The sequence below is a fragment of the Plecotus auritus genome (assembly GCF_963455305.1).
Source record: "Plecotus auritus genome assembly, chromosome: 9".
Lineage (NCBI taxonomy): Eukaryota > Metazoa > Chordata > Mammalia > Chiroptera > Vespertilionidae > Plecotus > Plecotus auritus.
In genome coordinates, this window is record NC_137783.1 from 108717388 (window position 1) to 108738680 (window position 21293).

Sequence of the window (21293 nt, forward strand, 5' to 3'; positions counted from 1 at the left end):
TGTGTATAGTGTGTTTGTGTTATGGTCCATGTGCAGAAATTGGCCCACTTACAAAAATATATCAAGTCATTCAAAACCAGGATTGTTGGCTTTAATTTCTGATGAGTAAACAAACCCTGACCAAGTGGGATCTGGTCCTGATCCTTTCTAATGCATCTAAGGCAAATGCTCAAATATCTTAATGTTCCATAAGTATCTTCTAATGGGTTTGTGTGTTCTATTTATCTGTTTACTTCAAGTATAGTTAATGTCAAATGTGCATCTCAATGAATCACTTTTAATTGGATTTTAGTATTTTTATACAACACTGACCTGAAAATCACAGATACAATCATCTCTTTGCAAACACACACATTCCTAATATGGGTCTTTACAGAGACAGTGATGGGCATGATTAAAGATTCATTTCAGAATGACAGATTAATGATATATTCAAGGAAACAATTTTGTTCTCATAGATCCCATCGGAGCTAAAAAGCCTTAGGCAAAAGTTCTCCAAGCATGGTCCAGAAAACAATTAGGGTCCTAAGACTGTTTTATAGTCTTTGACATCAAAAATATTTTCCATAATACTAAGCCATTATCTCCTTTTTCACTCTCATTTTCTTTTAACTGTAGAGTGGAGTGTTCCAGAGTCTAAGATTTGTGATATCGCAATAGATAGATTGCAGAAGTAAATGTGAAATATTATTGATCTTTTATTAACTTAGACATTATCAATTAACATAAGTTTTTGAGGTCTTTACAAATTGTAAGTATGTAAAGAGGTCTTGAAGACTATATTAGTTTTCCCACAAAAATTGAAAGTAATTGACAATCTGAAAAAAGTTGGCAGTTGTCCCATAAGTCAACAAATTTGCTTCTGTCATTTTTAAGTTGTTTCTATTGCACTTACACCTACTCAACCACTAAGAAAGGGGGAAACGTCCTTAGATATTTAATCCAATACATTAATTTCATAAATTCAGTGGCACTCGAACTCGGGTCCAGCTAGGAAGATAAAGCAACAAGTATACCATAACAAGATGTCCAGGAGTTCTGCTTCTAAGAGAAGGAGTACAAACTGGTCTTCCCATAAATAATAGCTATAAACTCTAGATAAAATACAAAAAGCTACCACTTGAGAGTTTGGGAATCAACGGCAGGCAGATTTCAGAGGAGATTCAGAACCTGGTGCAGGCAATCAACATGCAGCATGAATTTGCCCTTTTCTGTGGCTTTTTAAAATATATATATTTTTACTGATTTCAGAGAGGAAGGAAGAGAGAGAGAGAGATAGAAGCATCAATGATGAGCCCTAGCTGGTTTGAGTGTCAGCCTGTGGACTGAAGGGTCCAGGTTCAATTCTGGTGAAGGGCACATGCCGGGGTTGCAGGCTTGATTCCCAGTAGGGGGCATACAGGAGGCAGCCAATCAATGATTCTCTCTCATCAGTGATGTTTCTCTCTCTCCCTTTCCCTTCCTCTTTGAAATCAATTAAAAAAAAATTTTTTTAAAGAAACATCGATGATGAGAGAGAATCCTTGATCAGCTGCCTCCTGCGTTCCCCACACTGGGGATTGAGCCCGCCACCCAGGAATGTGCCCTGACTGGGCATCGAACCATCACCTCCTGGTTCATAGGTCGATGCTCAACCTCTCAGCCACACTGGCTGGGTGTCCCCTTTTCTGTAGCTTTGCCCTGAGGGTGGTTGCAGTCAAACTCCAGCAGAAAGATAACTATCTTTCTGGTCACAGGAACCAAGGGAAAAAGATAAGGCAATCAAGGCAACCAGAATGAAGGAAGCCAAGAACAGGCACCCAAATTCTGCTTAAATTCAATCTGAGTCTTTGACTAAATCCTATACCCCAAACACATGAGGCAAACATGCATGTTTATTGTGCCTAAGTATAAAAGTAGTGAACTAAAATCTGAGCCAATGTTGAGTGCACTTTAAGCCTAACCAAGTTAACTATCTGCTAAAATAAAAGCATCTATATTCTTCAGAGCAAAGTAACAAAATTCAGAGATTCCACGAGATTATATGCATAATGTCTCGGATATTATGCAATATTACCCAGTATATGACAAGCTAGGAAAATGTGACTTACTCTCTTAGGGACAAGACAACAAACATATGCCAACCCTGAGATGATCCAGATGTTCAAAGTATCAGACAAAAACTTTAAAGCCACTATTTCAAGATGCTGAGTAAGAATAAGTAAAATATTCTCATAATGCATACAAAGATAGTAAATTTCAGCAGAGTACTAGAAAACATTTAAAATCCAAGAGGCTTGTGCTTCTAGTCAAAATGGATAGGAAAAAGAAACACTGCCCCAATAATTTTACCAGGCTATTACAATCCTAATACCAATCTGATAAAGTAATTTAAAATACTGCATTTCAATATTCCTAATAAATATAGACATAAAACCCTTAAATTATTACTACATCAAATCCGGCAAGATACAAAAGTATATTATATATCAACTAATTCAGCTTTATTCAAGAAGTGCAATGTTAATTAAACAATTGAAATTCAATCAATGTAATTCGCTATAATAACAGAATCATGGAGAAAATCACTTTTCAATAGATGCAGAAAAAGCATTTGACAAAATTCAACATTCATTCACAATAAAAACTCTCAGAAACTTGGAATAAGAGGAAACTTCCTAAAACCAATAAAGGACATTGCTAACATTATATGTATTTAATGGAAAAAGAATGAAATGGCTTCCCCTATAATCAGGAACAAGGAAAGTATTTCCACTTTTATCACTTTTATTCAACATAACTATATGTCTTAGCTACTGAAATAAGACAGAAAAAATAAGTAAAGCACAAAAAGCAGTCCAAGTTTGCAGGTGCAATGGTTTACATCGAAAATCCCAAGAAATCTGCCGAAACCGGTTTGGCTCAGTGGATAGAGCGTCGGCCTGCGGACTGAAAAGTCCCGGGTTCGATTCCGGTCAAGGGCATGTACCTTGGTTGCGGGCACATCCTCAGTGGGAGGTGTGCAGGAGGCAGCTGATCGATGTTTCTAACTCTCTATCCCTCTCCCTTCCTCTCTGTGAAATATCAATAAAATATATTTAAAAAAAAAAAAAGAAAATCCCAAGAAATCTACAAAATAAATATCAAAACTAAAAAGTTAATATAAGAAGATTACAAGATGAAGTTTAATAAATTGTATTCTTATATAGCAACAGCAAATAAAAGAGAAACAAAAATTCAAAAATAATCCCATTTGTAATCATGCCCCCCAAAAAACCTCCCATAAATGCTTAGAAATAACTCTAACAAAAGATGCACAAAATCTCTACAGTGAAAGATACAACATATTAGAGAATTAAATAAAAATCTAAATAAAAGGGATATGCCGTGTTCATGGATTACAGAATTTGATAGTTAAGATGCAGTTCTCTACAAATTGATCTATAAATCCTTATCAAAATTCTAGCAGGCAATTTTTTTTTTGGTAGAAACTGAGTTGATTCTCAAATTCACTTGGAAATACAAAGAACCTAGAAAACTGAACAGAATTTTTAAAAACAAAGTACAAAGTTAAATAATTTACCCTATCTGGTTTTAAGACAATGAATCTAAAATAACAAGAGTATAGTATTTGTGAAAGTTAGACATATAGATCAATGGAACAAAATGGACAATCCAGAAATTGATATCCTATATAATAAAACGGCAGAACAACTGGTTGCTATGATGCACATTGACCACCAGGGGGCAGACGCTCAATGCAGGAGCTGCCCCCTGATGGTCAGTCCGCTCCCACAGGGGGAGTGCCGCTGAGCCAGAAGTGGGGCTCATGGCTGGTGAGCGCAGTGGCAGTGGCAGGAGCCTCTCCTTCCTCTCCGGCAGCGCTAAGAACCCCTGGGGGATGTCTGCCTGCTTAGGCCCGTGGGGAGCAGGCCTAAGCCAGCAGGTGGACATCCCCTGAGGAGTCCCAGACTGCAAAAGGGCATAGGCCAGGCTAAGGGAACCCCCACTCAGTGCACGAATGTCGTGCACCGGGCCTCATATATGATCAATTGATTTTAGACCAGCCGTGGGCAAACTACGGCCCGCGGGCCGGATCCGGCCCGTTCGGCTGTTCTATCCGGCCCGCGGAGCCGAAAGAGCGGAGGGTTCTCTTGCTCTCCCCTCCGCTCCTTTACTTTGAATTTATATTAGTTCACACAAACACTCCATCCATGCTTTTGTTCCGGCCCTCCGGTCCAGTTTAAGAACCCATTGTGGCCCTCGAGTCAAAAAGTTTGCCCACCCCTGTTTTAGACAAACATTACAAAACAGTTAAATGGGGAAAGACTAACTTGACATGGATGAAAGATATAAATGCAGAGCCCCAAACTATAAAACTTCTAGAATAATACACAAAAAAAATTTACATGACTTTGGGTTAAGCAAAGATTTCTTGTAAAAAACACAAAGAATTCTAACCAGAAAATAAATTTTGTTTTATCCTCATTCAAAGATATGTTTGTTGATTTTAGAGAGAGAGGAAGAGAAACATCCGTGTCAGAGAGCAACATCAATCAGCTGCCTCCCATACACGTCCCAATTAGGACCAAACCCTCAACCTTTTCGGTGTATGATGCTCCAAACAACTGAGCCACCCGGCAGGGCACATTAAATAAATAAATAAATAAATAAATAAATAAATAAATAAATACACTGGGTGGGTCTCATCAAACTTAAAACTTTTGCTCTTTTAAAAACATCATTAAAAACACAAAAAGGCAAGCCACAGACTGGAAGAAAATATTCCTAACACACATACCAAAAAATGACTTGTATCCAGAAAAAAAAAAATTCTCCCTTCCTCACTCTCCATCCTGAATAAAGGATGAACTTTAGTTAATGATAACTTTTCAATACAGCTTCTTTAATTGTGAAGAATGTTCTATGTAAGACGTTAATAACAGAGAGAAGGGTGGGGTATATGGGATAACTCCCTGTACTATCTTTGTAATGATTCTATAAATCTAAAACTCATTCTCTCTCACCCGAACAAAAGAAGACAAAAATCCCATTTACAAATGAGGGAGAGAAATCTGAAATTACATGTATACCAGAAGTGAGAAAAATAAGTAAAGAAATTGTAGAAAATCGGAGCCAGGTTTCTCACTATCGGAAAAAGATGCTACAAATAAAGTGATGGGGGAGGCTAGAATGAACCCTGTGGTGTTAGAGTTTTATATATTCATATGAACTCATGTTTATTTTAATATATATAGAGAGATACTTTTATGTATCGGCTCTGTCCACTGAGAGAGCCTAGCAGCAGTTACAAATCCAGTAGCAACAAGCATATCCAGTGTTCAGATCTTGTTTCTAAATACCATTATCCAATGAAAGGAACAGGACTCTTTGGAGAAATCTCTGATTCTAGGCCTGAGACAGGAAAAATACTAGATGAGTATGTCATATAATGCCAGAAATTAAGGAAGTACTTTAAAAGAAACAAAAAGGGGTGAAAGCATGTCAAAAGGACACAGAAGCCAACTTGAAAAAGCTCTCAATGCTACAATTTGAGCAAGGAAATTAAAATAAACATAGTATTGGATTATAATCTAAAGATAAAATAAATATACACAAGTCCATACTGAAAAATGATTGGATAAATAAGTAGATGACAGGGGAAGGAATGAAGGAACAAATCTTCCTCACAAAGAACTCCAAATAATATGTATAGTTCCAAGAGATAAAGTTTAAGTCCCCTCCTCTTGAGTGTAGGTTGGACTTCGCATCATGCTTTCAAAAACCTGAATTTGTGACGGGAACTTTATAGTAGATAAAACTGGAAGATACTATGTTAACCAAGTGATCGGGTTAATATAAATGGTGATTAGGCATGGTGATTTAATAATAGGAAAGAATGAGAAACTATCATAGATCTGAGAAGCCTAGGAAGGCATGATGACCAAATCCAATGTGGAATCCTGGATGGGATAGTGGAACAAAAAAAGGACATTAGAACCTAGTCTAATCATGACAAAACATCAGATATATCCCAATAGCAGGATATTCTATAAAATACCTGACTAGTAATCCTCAAAACTGTCAAAGTCATCAAAAACAATGAAAGTCTGAGAAATTTTCACTACCAAGAAGAGTCTAAGGAAGTGTGACTACAGTAGTAGTTTCCTGAATAGAATTTGGAGAGAGAAGGGACATTAGGTAAAAATTAAGGATACCTGAATAAAGGATGAACTTTAGTTAATGATACTTTCTCAATACAGTTTCATTAATTGTGAAAATGTTCCACATAAGATGTTAGTAATAGAGAAACTAGTATATGGGGTGACTATCTGTTCTATTTTTATAATGATTCTATAAATCTAAAACTGTTGTAAAATAAAAAAGTATTTTTTTAAGATATTAGTGGAAACACTGGGGAAACCTGGAAAAAGTTCACAGTTAAGTAATGTATCAATGTTGATTTCTTGGTGCGATGATGTACCATGTCAAATATACCACATTAAATGTAACATGATTATATAGGGGAAACTGGTGAAAGGTATATGGAAATTCTAAACTTTCTTTGCAAGTTTTCTGTAAGTCTAAATAAAGAGTTTAATTTTTTAATGGGCAAAGATATTTGTATTATTAAATAAATAAAAATATTTAAGCCTACACTTCTTAAGAGACATGAGTGACCAATAAAGATATAAAAAATGCTCATTATAGCAATCCTATATAATAAAAGGTTAATATGCAAATCGACCGAACAGCAGAACGACTGGTTGCTATGATGCACACTGACCTCCAGGGGGCAGACACTCAATGCAGGAGCTGCCCCCTGGTGGTCAGTGTGCTCCCACGGGGGTAGTGACACTCAGCCAGAAGCCAGGCTCATGGCTGGCGAGTGCAACAGTGGAATGGTGGTGGCGGGAGCCTCTCCCGCCTCTGGAGCAGCACTAAGGATGTCCGACTGATGGCTTAGGCATGCTAAGACGTTAGTTGGACATCCCCCGAGGGCTCCCGGACTGCAAGAGGGCGCAGGCTGGGCTGAGGGAATCCCCCCACCCCAAGTGCACAAATTTCGTGCACCGGACCTCTAGTGTAATTATAAACAAAACTAAAAAAATACTACACACCTATTTGAAATTAAAATAATTGAGCTCTTAAATGAAATGGACAAATCCTTGAAAGACATAAACTACCAAAGATCACTCAAGAAATAAATAATGCCCTGGTGGGTATGCTCAGTGGCTGGAGCGTCAACTGGGGCACCGAAGGGTCATGGCTTCAGTTCCCTGATCAGGGTGGGTGCAGGAGACAACCAATGGATGTGTGTCTTTCACATCAATGTTTCTCTCTCTGTCTCTCCTCTCTCTCCTCTCCTCTCCTCTCCTCTCCTCTCCTCTCCTCTCCTCTCCTCTTCTCTTCTCTCTCTCTCTCTTTCTCTCTCCTTCTCTCCCTCTCTCCCTCTCGCCGTCTCTCCCTCTCCCTCTCCCTCTCCCTCTCCTTCTCCCACTCACCCTCCCTTCCATTCTGTCTCTGAAAAACAATGGGGAAAAAATATCCTGGGGTGAAGATCAACAAAAAAATAAGTAAATAACTTCAATAACCCTACAAGTATTAAAGAACTGAATTCCTAGTTCAAAATCCATGAAGTAAACTCCAGACCCATATGGCTCCATTGGTAAATTCTATCAAATATTTAATAATTATTCCAATTTTATACATATTCTTCCAGAAAACAGAAGAGGGAATCCTTCCCAACTACTTGATGTGACTAAGATTATCCTGACAACAAAAGCAGACAAAAAGATTACAAGAAAACAAAACCACAGACAAATATTCTTCATGAATATACTAGATGCAAAAATCCTTTAAAATTTTTTAGCAAATTAAATTTAGTCATACACAGAAAAACAATAATTCATCATTCACAAGAGGGGCTTTCTCCAGGAATTGAACTTGGATTATCATTCAAAGATCAAAGATAAAACAACAGATACAGGAAAGGCATATGACAAAATCTAAAACATATAAGCAAAAATTCCAGATGACAACTGCAGAAATTCCATGAGAAACATAATTAAATGCCAAAAAATTATGTTGGATATTAACATAATGTGAGAAGATGCCAAATCTTTGCAAGTCATCAAATATAAACCCAATTTCTTATAACAGAGTTGATCTTGGAAATAATCTGATTTTTTTCAACATCATATACGTCTTCTGACTATTTTTACTTATGCTAAAATTAAAATTAATTCTTGTACACTGAAAATGCTTAGAATGGAGTATGCTTACATTGGGCCAATATGGAAAGGGAAGGAGAAAAGGAGATAATACTAAAAGTTTCTAATTTGCTACAGGCAAAGCTTAAAGTAGATCATTAACAAGTACATGGAATAATTCCCTGCAAGGAGACCAGTACTAGTAAACCAAAATTTCTGTATTTACTTGTCAAATGATATGGGAAAGTTGCTTCCTTTCTTCAGGCCTCATTTTTCCTGTCCTTTTATAAGAGGAGATTACACTAGATTCGTTCTTAAATTCAACAAATATTTATTGAGTAGCTACTAAGTATCAAACACTTTCCTAGACATTGGGGAATACGGAGCGGGGGGGCGGGGGGGAACAGACAAAACTCTCGCCCTTCACAGAGTTTACAGTCGAACAAAATACATATATAAGATATATGGCATGTTTAAGGATAATAAATACTATGGAGACAAAGCAAGGAAAGGGGCAGAATGTACTGAGGGGAGTGTGGTTTTAAGTGGGGTTATAAGGGGACTAGATGATTTCTAGGTTCACTTTCAGTTAAAAAAAATCCAATGATTTCCTTCTAGGTTGATTAGGCAGTGTAAAAACACACTGTGAACCTCTGAACCTGACCTCTTTAAACTCATATATTCTATCACCTTGCTCTGTATGTCACCACTTATATTTAGAAAAATAGGATTAAACATACATTTTTCCTTACTGAGACAAAGCATATGCGGTTATTTAATAAAATAAGTAATTTCCCAGTCTTAACTTGGAAGAGGAAAAATAAGAAAAATAAAACCTATCAATTTCTCCCCAAAGGTTCTAAAAATGTGGCATTTTATACGATATAGAAAGGATTAAAATTAGCTGTTTTTCCTCCTCCTCCAATATACTTGTGGCCTGGAATCTGGTCCTTTATTGAACAAGAGGTGGTTTAACAGCCCCTCCAAAATAAAAGATTTTCCATAGGCAAGAAAAGTCATATAAATAATAAGTATTATTACTATAGTTATTGCAGCTACCATGTTTTGTATGTCTGCTATGTGCCAGGTACAGCACTAGACATTTTATATATTAGGCAGAACTACATGAAACTGTCATTTATAGATCAAAATCAGCAAATTTATATAGTTTAAATAAGTTTTCATCCATTAATTTCAGATTCCATGAGAGAGAAGTCTGTGTAAGTTAACTGCATTGCTGCATTTCTATAGCTTACCTATTAAATTATTATCTTGGACAAAACTTCAAGGAAACATGAAATTTCTGTTTGGGTATGATATAAGGCCTTCTGCCAAGTTGATAGTTTGCAAACAAATAACTTACAAAATTTTAGTTAGGACTTCATTTAGGATTTAGATGTTTTTTTAAGCATCATAATTCAAAGCACTAATTTCATCAAAAGCTATCCATAGCCATGTGGCTTCATTTTGAAAAAACCTCAATGTATTAGTTATAATCACTATTCCACTTACAAAGACAGAATCTTCACTCCAAAGGTATTATTTTTGTTCTCCACTACAAAGACCAATAATCATACTAATATCTTAAATCTGTCTATTTGGAATGGATTTTCTATTTTTTGGAAATGCCTCATTAAAAGAATCTTTCCCAAAAGGGAACACTGTCTACAAACCAGCTTATTAAATTCAATCCAAATAATTTTAAATTCATCTTTTATAGCGGGTCTAAATTTTTGTTTTTCTTCTGGCAGCTATTTTTCATTCACTACACAGTTCATGTCTAGAGTTCACATTTATAAGACATTAATAAAATAGCTTTTAATATTTTCTAAGTATTTCTATGTAATCTAAAGTTTCATCTAGCAGAAAAAGGCAAGCACTTTGTACGTTACATTATTAGCAGATGTGAAAGTTTATTTCCAACATTTAAATGCCAATAGAAGTCTCAGTGAAACATTAAGACAAAAAAGAAAGAAAGAAAAACTACCTAAAGTTTTTTGGGGAGAGGGAAAAAGGAAATCACTATAAGAAGAATATGATGATTATATGTAGAAATCAAGAACATTAAACAGGTAAATATATATTAAAAACCTACCAGGTCATTGCTTGTAGATGTGAGTCTTAGTTTTTCTTCAATTTCTTTTCCAATTTTCTGAACAGTTACCTGAGTCTGTTTAATTGCACACTGGGCTCTATGAAGCCTAGAAATAAAAGTTGTAGAAAATTTTAAGTGAGTTAACTATAAACTCTCAACACTGAACCACAGATATACAGTAAATGGAATAAAATGGAGACAATTCTTCCAGGATAGACAGAATTAATAATAAACCCAAACTGATTGTTTCACAATTTTGTAGCATATTTATAATGAAACACAATGTGCTTTAAAATCAACCTTTCCATCCCTTCCTGACTGCCTTTGACATGTTGAGAGCTAAAATGAAGAACTCACAGGAGCCTGGAAGAGACGTTGGGAAATTATCTGGTCAAATCTACCATTTTACAGATGTAGAACTGAGGCCCAAGAGAAGTGAAGTGGATTGCTAGTCACCAGGAGAACATCACTGCTATCAAGGGTGAATATTACTTATGGGTATCCATAAAAAAAATTAATGACCTCAGTTAAAGAAGACTGATTTAAAGTAGCAGCCACACTGAAACAAGCAACATTAAAAAATACCGAGCTATTTTCTTTTTTGGTTTAATTATACGTTTGGGTTTTTCTTGGTCTCTGTATTCCAATAGTGTGTGAGTGTGTGTGTACACGCGTGCATGCGTGTGTGTGTGTGTGTGTGTGTGTGTGTGTGTGTTTCTTATACATTTGCATATTAAAAATGGTCAAATTGTCTTCATTTATAGATGACGTGATTTTCAAGTAGAAAATCATTAGAAATCTACAAAACAACTTCTAGAACTAAAAGTCAGAGGATAGAAGGTAAATATACAAAAATCCAGTTATATTTCTACATATGGGTCAGTAGTTTTGCAATCACAATCACAATCCCAAAAGACTCTGGGTTTTTTTGGATGGAAATAAAGAAGCTGATAGCCCAGCTGTCGAGGCTCAGTGACTGAGCGTCAACCTATGAACCAGCAGGTTACAGTCTGATTCTGGATCAGGGTACATGCCCTGTTTTCAGGCTCCATCCTCAATGGGGGCATGCATAAAGTGGCCAATCAATGATTCTCTCGCATCATTGATGTTTCTATCTCTCTCCCTCTCCCTTCCTCTCTGAAATCAATAAAAATATATTTTTTAAAAAGAAGCTGATAGAATAATTTACACAGAAAAACAAAGAACCTAGAAAAGATAAAACAAACTTGAAAACTGCCAGACTTCAAGACTTTCTTTTTTATAAAGCTACTAGAGGCCAGGTGCATGGGGGTCCCTCAGCCCAGCCTGCCCCCTCTCACAGTCTGGGAGCCCTCAAGGTATGTCCTACTGATGACGTAGGGAAGCGGGGAGCAGGCCTAAGCCACAGTCTGGCCTCCCTCTGTGGGAGGTGACCGGCGGGCTGATCAGGATGGCACGGGCAGCGAGCAGCCGGCCCCGCCCCCAAGTGCACCACGGCCACTGGTGGCCTCCCTCTGCAGGAGGCAACACCAGCAGGCCAATCCGGGGAAGGTGCTGGGCGGCCCTGCCCCAATGGCCCTGCTGCTGCTGCCACCCATGGCCTCCCTCTGCAGGAGGTGATCAGGTGGGCGCTCAGGGGATGGGCCAGCCCCCACTGCCCCGCCGCCACTGGTTGCCGCCACCCCCCCGCAACTCACCCCATCACCGTCCCCTCCCTCTGTCCGTTGGCATGCACCATGGCTGGCCTTGCAACACCTAATTGCCGGCCCCACCCCCCACTGACCAGTTGTTCCGCCGTTCAGTCAATTTGCAAATTATACTTTTATTATATAGGATATAATCAAAACAATATGGTACTGGCATAAAGATTAAAAAAAATAGATCAATGGAACAGAGTAAAAAGTATACAAATAGACCACATATATGGCCAATTGATTTTGGACAGAGGAACCCATACAAATGAACGGAGAAAGTAAAGTTTTTTAAATAAATGGTGCTGGAACACCAGATAAAGATAGGGAAAAATGAATTTCATTCCCTACCTCACAGCACTCACAAATAATTAATTCAAGAAGATCACAGTAAATATAAAAGCTAAAATTATAAAACTTCTAGAAGAATACATAGGAAAATGTCTTACAACTTTGGGGTAGGCAAATATTTCTTAGAGAAGATACAAAAAGCGCTAACCATAAAAATTTTAATGAATAAACTGGACTTTACCAAAATAAAATAAAAAATGTCTGTTCATCTAAAGATGACATTAAGAAAATGTAAAAGTAGTCCACAGACTAGGAGAAAATATTTACAAAACATTAATCTGACAGAAAGCTGTGTCTGTCTGGAGTATTTAAATAACTCTTACACACCAGTAACAACAACAACAACAAAAAACCAATTAAAAACAACCAAAATTCTTTACAGAAGAAGATATAAGAATGACCAATAAGCATAGGAAAAGGTGCTCAACATCATCATCATGGAAATGCAAATTAAAATCATAATGAAATACCAATTCACAGCTGTTAGGATAGCTAAAATTAAAATGACAACATCTAATGGGAGCAAAGATATGGAGCAATTGGAACTTGTATGCAGTACTATCATTTGAAAAAACATTCATTATAAAATTAAACATACTTCTAAACTATGACCCAGAATTTCTACTCTTCAGTATTTACTCAAGAAATATAAAAACATGCCCACAAGAAGGTTTATATAAGACTGTTCATAGAAAACAACCCAAATGTCCATCAAACAGGAGAATTATTAATACCCATACAGTGAAATTCTATTCAGCATTAAAAGAACATACCACTGATACAATATAAATGAATCTCAAAAACATTATGTTGAGTGAAAAAAGCCAGAAATACACTGTATGATTCCATTCATACACAGTTCAAGAACAGGTAAAAGTAATCTATGGTGACAGAAATCAATAGTTACTAGTTGCCTGTGTGGGGTGGACCAACTCGTAGAGAGCAGGGAGAACAAAAGAACTGAGGTGAGGAAAATATTCTGTATCTTGATTGAGGTACATGGGTATATAAGGAATTTAAACTTAAGATCTACTTATATCACTGTATGTAAATTTTACCTCAGTTTTTAAAAATTGATCAACAATCCTAACCTAAGTGTTATCCTATATATGATATTAATTTTATTAGGCATTTGATGGCACCAATACCTCTGCCAACATTATTATTATTGTTATGCCACGAACTAAAAATATTCATGGCATATTCTGCACTTTTGGAAGTTGCCTGACAGTTATTAAGGATTTCTTAGGTCATCTTAAAGGGAGCAACTCTTATTATAGCTAGTTTGCTGATGAGATGAGTTTTTCTGCAATGTCCTCAGAGCTCCTAAGGAATCTAACAGAAGCCATTCTATTGCCTCTTGCTCTGGGTACATGTGTACACTCTTGATAGTAATACCAGGTGTACCAGTTAATAATGCGGATTTTTTTCAATAGATGGAGTTACATATATGTTGATATATATGCGATTTGATATGTATGCTATTTTGTTGTATTGACAGCAAGCTTCAAAACTTCATATGTCAAATTTGCTGAAGGTGTTAACATAGATATTTTTACGCTTAAAAATGTCAAATTTTGTGCCAAAAAGAGAGCATTTGCGGGAAGTTTTAATTCATTACTTCATTTTTTAAGAAAAAGTTATCGTATACTTCGGGAAGCTTATGGGGAACATGCTTCATCTCAAGATACTTGTGAATGCTGGTTTAAACGCTTTAAAAGTGATAATATCAATGTGGAAGACAAAGAACATCCAGGTCAACCGAAAAAGTTTGAAGACCAACAATTAGAAGCATTACTGGATGAAGGTGTGTGCCAAACTCAAAAACAACTTGCAGAAAGATTAAAGGTTGCTCAGCAAACAATTTCTGATCATTTACAAGCAATGAGAAAGATTTTAAAGGAAGGAAAATGAGTGCTACATCAACTGAACAAAAGACAAATGGAAAACCGAAAAGTCATCAGTAAAATGTTGCTTCAATGGCACAAAAGAAAGTCCTTTTTGCATCAAATTGTGACTGGCGATGAAAAGTGGATTTATTTCACCTTAACCGGTTTGGCTCAGTGGATAGAGTGTCAGCTTGCGAACTCAAGGGTCCCAGGTTCGATTCCGGTCAAGGGCATGTACCTTGGTTGCGGGCACATCCCCAGAAGGGGGTGTGCAGGAGGCAGCTGATTGATGTTTCTCTCTCATCGATGTTTCTAACTTGCTCTCCCTCTTCCTTCCTCTCTGTAAAAAATCAATAAAATATATTTTTTTAAAAAGTGGATTTATTTTGAGAATCCCAAATGCACAAAATCATGGGTTGATTCAGGTCAACCATCAACATCAACTGCAAGGCCAAATCACTTTGGAAAGAAGACAATGCTCTGCGTTTGGTCGAATCAGGAAGGTGTGGTGTATTATGAGCTTCTAAAACCAGGTGAAACCATTAATACTGATCGCTTCCGACAACAAATAATCAATTTGAACCATACTTTGTTCGTGAAATGACCAGAATGTGCCCGAAGACACGGCAAAGTAATTTTGCTTCATGATGATGCACCATCACACACTTCAAAACCAGTTAAAGACACATTAAAAGATCATGCCTGGGAAGTATTAACCCACCCGCCGTATTCATCAGACCTTGCTCCTTCAGATTACCACTTGTTCCAATAGATGGCACACGTGCTTTCTAGAGCAGCACTTCAAAACGTATGAAGTGGAAAATTGGGTCTCTGAATGGTTTGCCTCAAAACAAGAAAAGTTCTATTGGGACGGTATCCACAAATTCCCTGAAAGATGGGGAAAATGTGTAGCTAACGATGGGCATTACTTTGAATAAAGCACTTTTGATGTTTCTCTTGAAATTATAGTGTTTTCTTTGATTACAAGATCCGCATTATTAACCAGTATACCTGGTAGTCTCTTACAAAGGTGGCTCTGAAGAAATTTAAAAGCAAGTAAATGCTCTTTGTGATGTGGTCCCAGCATACTTCAGCTTCTTTTCCTGATATTCCCTACTTTGCACAATACATTACAGCAATGCCTAAGTCAGGGGTGGGCAAACTTTTTGACTCGAGGGCCACAATGGGTTCTTAAACTGGACTGGAAGGCCGGAACAAAAGCATGGATGGAGTGTTTGTGTGAACTAATATAAATTCAAAGTAAAGGAGCGGAGGGGAGAGCAAGAGAACCCTCCGCTCTTTCGGCTCCGCGGGCCGGATAGAACAGCCGAACAGGCCGGATCCGGCCCGCGGGCCGTAGTTTGCCCACGGCTGGCCTAAGTACTGACAGTTCTCCAAACACATCATGCCATTTCTTCCTTCTGTACCTTTGAGTGAGCTATTCTAGCTCCTTACATGTACCATGTCAGACATCCCTGTCTTTTAACAGATAAGTACACTCCTATATCCATTAAGAGGCAGCTCAAGCATAACCTTTTATTCAAAGGCCTTCCCAGACTATTCCAGACAGGTAGAGGCACTCCTTCCAGAATTCTATATATCATGTATAGAATACCACTAACAAAGACTATAGAACAGCCGTGGGCAAACTACGGCCCGCGGGCCAGATCCGGCCCATTTGGCTGTTCTATCCGGCCCGCAGAGCCGAAAGAGCGGAGGGTTCTCTTGCTCTCCCCTCCGCTCCTTTACTTTGAATTTATATTAGTTCACACAAACACTCCATCCATGCTTTTGTTCCGGCCCTCTGGTCCAGTTTAAGAACCCATTGTGGCCCTCGAGTCAAAAAGTTTGCCCACCCCTGCTATAGAACCACATTTAACAGCAATTATTTATTTCCTTATTAGATCTTTCTGAGGGAGGAAAAACATCTCTTTTCATGTACATTCCCAGTACTTCGCACAGACTATGGCACAAAGGAGGCACTCAAAATGCACTGAACATCAACTAATGCCTGAATGTAAAAGCACAGTCCCAAGATTTAATTATTTTTAGTGATCAGTGGGGGACTGAAAGGTTAACATGATAGTTTTCTATATTTATAATTCAAAAATAATATATTAAAATCAAAGATCACACAAATTAAAGACCATTCATTCATGTAGGGAAACAAACTATTTTAATAAAAAATATTAGCATATTTCTAATAACAATAGGCACAATCAATCTAGAACAGAAATCAACAAAATAGCCTGTTACTTTAAAGAGGGAAAATGCTGCCTAAAACTCACTGGTACTATGCAAACAACCTTGTCAAATGGTAAAGACTTTAAAAATAAAAATGATTCATGACCATAATTAATGTATGACTTCAACTATTTGGCTCTCACTGCCCCAGACGCTTTCTGATCTTACCTTAGGGGCTTAAAACACACAGACAGAGTCACATTTCCTCCAATCTTCAGTGTTATCCAAATAGACTTTCAGAGCCCCTGCTACATCAAGACAGAGCTAATAACGTCCCCCTTTCAAACCCAACAGGAGAATAAAAGTTTGAAGTGCTCAGGCTCTTAAGTATAACATGGGACATCCTGACTCCCCTGGGGCTGAGGAGGTGAAAACTGACAAGAAAAGAAACAACTGCTTTACCTCCAAACCATCTAGCTAGTTTCAGAGGAATGTTTCTTAATTATGCAAAGTATGAAATGACACTGTAAAGAAAGAAATATATGTCATCCAGTCATCTGGGTGACTGGTCAATATCAACAGTAACACTCCCAAACTGAAATAAAACTCATCTTCACTGGTGTGGGGAGGAGGGATCAAGCAGCTATTTGATAGGTATTCTGATCATAGCAAACTAGAGGCCCGGTGCACGAAATTCGTGCATGGGTAGGGTCCGTAGGCCAGACCGGCGATCAGGGCCGATCGGGGCCTTCTGGCTGCCGGCCGGGACCATCCTTTCCCGGCTGCCTTCCTTTCCCGGCTGCGGCTGCCAGCCAGGGCCTTCCTTCCCCAGCAGCTGGCTGCTGGCCGGGGCCTTCCTTTGTTTCTCGCCACCCCCTGGCCGTCAGCGCACGTCATAGTGAGCGATAGAACTCTCGAACTCCCAAAGGGACACTTTGCATATTAGCCTTTTAGATAGATAGATAGATAGATAGATAGATGGATAGATAGATAGATGCACCCCTATTACTTAATATAATTTGAGATAACAGTAAAATTAAAACTGGTCTACATATACTTTTAGCTTTGCAGTTAGATATTGCTATGAATGTAAAGATACATTGAATAAAATGTATTATATCAAATAAATATTAATTACATTGAGGCAATACCAATGAGATAGTAACAATAATCTTAGCAAAGGAGAAGTTATAATTTCTGTCTACTTAGTATTGATGATATCACATCTGAAATGCTGCATTCAATTTTAAGATGAATAATAACAACCCCTATAATGACAGTGAAGTATAATTTCCTATGGACTACAGAGAAAGATAAAAAGGAAAAAGAAAATAGGAAAATACAGGATCCTATTGAGAAAAATAGAGACCGTATCATTAATGTCTTTGTATTCCATAGGAAGAAGCCTCGATTTTTATTCTGAAGGCATTCAATAACCATTAAAAAGTTTTAAGCTGGGATTAGAGAAAGACAAATACCATATGATCTCACTTATGTGTGGAATCTAATGAACAAAATAAACTGTTGAATAAAATAGAACCAGAGTCATGGATACATGGTACAGACTGACAAATGTCAGAGGGGATATGGAGGTAGTGGGGGTGAACAGGATGAAAGAAGGTGAAGAGAACAGCCAATGAACATAAATACATATTCCATGGACACACCAGAGGGAGGGGAGGAAAGGGTTTGGGTTGAGGGGGGAAAGAGGAGGGAAATGGGGGATATCTATACTAATAAAAGGGTAATATGCTAATTAGACGGGACATCTTCCAGACATCTTCTGAACGTCCTTCCAGACAAAGCCACGGTGGCAGGGGCCAAGGCAGAGACGGTTAGGGGCAATCAGGCCGGCAGGCAGAGGAGGTTAGGGGCAATCAGGTCAGCAGGCAGAGGCAGTTAGCGTGATCGGGCCAGTAGGGGAGCAGTTAGGGGCATCAGGACGGCAGGCAGAGGTGGTTAGGGACGATCAGGCAGGCAGGCAAGCAGGCGAGAAGTTAGGAGCCAGCGGTCCCAGATTGCAAGAGGGATGTCTGACTGCTAACAGTCGGACATCCCCCAAGGGGTCCTGGATTGGAGAGGGTGCAGGCCGGGCTAAGGGACACCCCCCGCCCCCATGCACAAATTTTCGTGCACCAGGCCTCTAGTCTATAATAATGTCAACAAAAATAAATAAATAAAACGTTTTAAGCTGGGAAATATTTAATTACATTTGCACTTTATTTTTTAAAACCTTTATTGTTGAAAGTATTACATATGTCCCCTTTCCTTTTTCTCCCGGTAATAAAGTGAATGGGACACTGGGAAACAAGACTGTAAAAAGAAAGGCTAGTGTGAGGTTATTGCAACAGTCTTAGCAAAAATTAGGCATTTTCCTAAATTAAACTAGTAACAGGAGGGATGGTGCGATGTGAAAAATGAGAGAGAACAAGAGATAAAGACTGATGCCTAAAAATAAACTACCGGCATCAAAAATGCAAGAGGAGTCATTACTATAGATCCTATTTAGAGGGAATTAAGGGGGAGAAAAGATGGCGGCTGGCAGGACAGAGGTGAGGGAGAGGAAGTGAGTGAGGGTATGAAAGGGGAATGTGTGGATGTGCATGGTGTGTGTGTGTGAGTGAGTGAGGGTAAGTTAAATCTCGCAGGAGCAGCAGGGGCTGGCAGACAGGCTCTCCTTGACAAGGACTACCACCACTGCAGGCACTCCCCGGACAGCAAGACTCCAGCACGGAGCCCACGCCATCTTGAAGGGGAGAATGGCCTTTTTAGGAACTCATCAACACCACCAACCAGACAGGCCTTGGAACTGCCCCGCAACCCAGAAGCCACTCCAGCCAAAATTCTGCTACCCCAGCTGCAGACCCACAGACCCTGGGACCTCCACCTCCAAAGGTGCACCGCTCGGCAGCAGTAAGTGCAACCTCCCCCTCCCCAGTGGCAGAACTCCGGATTCGCGAGTATCCAGCCCCACAGGCAGCCAGGGCACTCCACTCCGCATTCGCGAGTATCCAGCCCCACAGGCAGCCAGGGCACTCCACTCCGGATTCGCGAGTATCCAGCCCCACAGGCAGCCAGGGCACTCCACTCCGCATTCGCGAGTATCCAGCCCCACAGGCAGCCAGGGCACTCCACTCCGCATTCGCAAGTATCCAGCCCCACAGGCAGCCAGGGCACTCCACTCCAGATTCGTGCGTATCCAGCCCCGCAGGCAGCCAGGGCACTCCACTCCAGATTCGTGCGTATCCAGCCCCGCAGGCAGCCAGGGCACTCCACTCCTTAGGCAGCACTTGGGAGCCGCTGAGAGCCCCCGAGGGTGTGATTCTGCACAGACAAGGGCGCACAGCCCCGCAGTAGAAATTCTGAATTCCCTCTTCCTGGATAACTGCCCACATTCACCCCAGCGGCTCAACCGCGGTGCCAGGACCCCTCAGAGTGCATCAGAACTCTGCACCCAGCAAGCGCACCTCCACAGAGGCGAAGCACAAGCAGGCACCCTGAGCCCACCTACCCACAGGGCGCTAGTGGGAGCCACTGTGAGCTCTCCCTGGGTGCGATCTTGAACAAGCGGGACCGCACTCCCCCCCAGCAGTAGAAGTTTTGAATTCACTCATCCTGGATACCAGCCCACAGGCGCCTCAATTGTGCAGCTACACTGCCAGGGCCCTTCAGAGTCCTTCAGTGTGCCTCGCTGGCAAACATACCACGGGTGCTCCTGTGAGCCGCCACTGGGAGTAAGCGCCTAACCACCACAGGTGCAACAGCAAAAGCTGGGTTTGCCCACCCCACGACTGCAGAACTCTGGACACCACAGTCACACCTTTCCAGAGAGCAGGCCCCCTGAGCCCCATCACCCCAACAGACAGTTCCTGGGTGCCACTGTGAGTCCCTGCTGGGCATGCGTGATTTCAATTAAGGGTGCAAGACAGCAAAAATTGGAACAGTCCCCTCCATGGCGGCTGACTTCTAGACACCACAGTTGTGCCTCTCAAGCTCACAGGCCTACATCAAGAGAACCCAAATAGCTCAAGTAGGGAGCTACACTAGATTAACAAGCCCAGGAGAACTGAGAGATTACGCCAGTAGCACCATCCCCAAAAGAACCTGGGTAGCAAAGCAAGTGGATCTACAATTAAAACATTACAGGAAAACATGGGAAGACAAAAAAGCAATCCCCAAAGAAAAGAAAAAGAGGAACCACCAGAAAGGGAGTTAAATGAATTCGAGGCTAGCAGCTTATCAGAGATAGAATTCAGAGTAATGGTTATAAGGATGTATAAACGGATGGATGACAAATACACACAACTCAATGACAAATACACACAACTCAATGAGAACTGTAAGGAGCTGAATGAGAATGTCACCAACATGAAAAGAAACCAAGAGGAGATGAAGAACGACATAGCTGCAATAAAGAACACAATGGAAGGCCTAAACAGTAGACTAGAAGAGGCTGAGGACCACATGAGCGAATTAGAAGACAAGGTAGGAAAAAAACACACAAACACAGCAGCAACTGGAAAGAAGACTTAAAAACCAAGAGGAGAGCCTAAGGGAGCTTTGGGACAACACAAAACGAAACAACATTCACTTAATAGGGATACCAGAAGGAGAGGAAGGGAGGCAAGGAATAGAAAACCTGTTTGAAGAAATAATGACAGAAAACGTCCCTGATATTGGCAAGAAAAAAACTATGCAAGTCCAAGAAGTACATAGAGTCCCAAACAAGTTGAACCCCAAAAGACCGACACCAAGACACATCATAATTAGGTTGGTGAACACCAACGACAAAGTAAGAATCTTAAAGAGTTACTTACAAGGGATCTCCTATTAGAATATCAACTGATTTCTCAACAGAAACACACCAGGCCAGAAGGGAATGGAATGAAATATACAAAGTGATGCAAAGCAA

General features: G+C 39.6%; 1 protein-coding gene across 3 annotated transcripts in view; it reads right to left on the reverse strand.

Annotated features, from left to right (window-relative positions):
- Positions 1–21293, reverse strand: part of UVRAG (UV radiation resistance associated) — a 306221-nt gene that overhangs the window by 166129 nt on the left and 118799 nt on the right. For all 3 annotated transcript variants that reach the window (XM_080688155.1, XM_080688156.1, XM_080688157.1), the window contains exon 7: positions 10288–10393. In XM_080688155.1, the coding sequence (XP_080544281.1) occupies positions 10288–10393 (106 nt within the window). The remainder of the gene's footprint in view (positions 1–10287; positions 10394–21293) is intronic.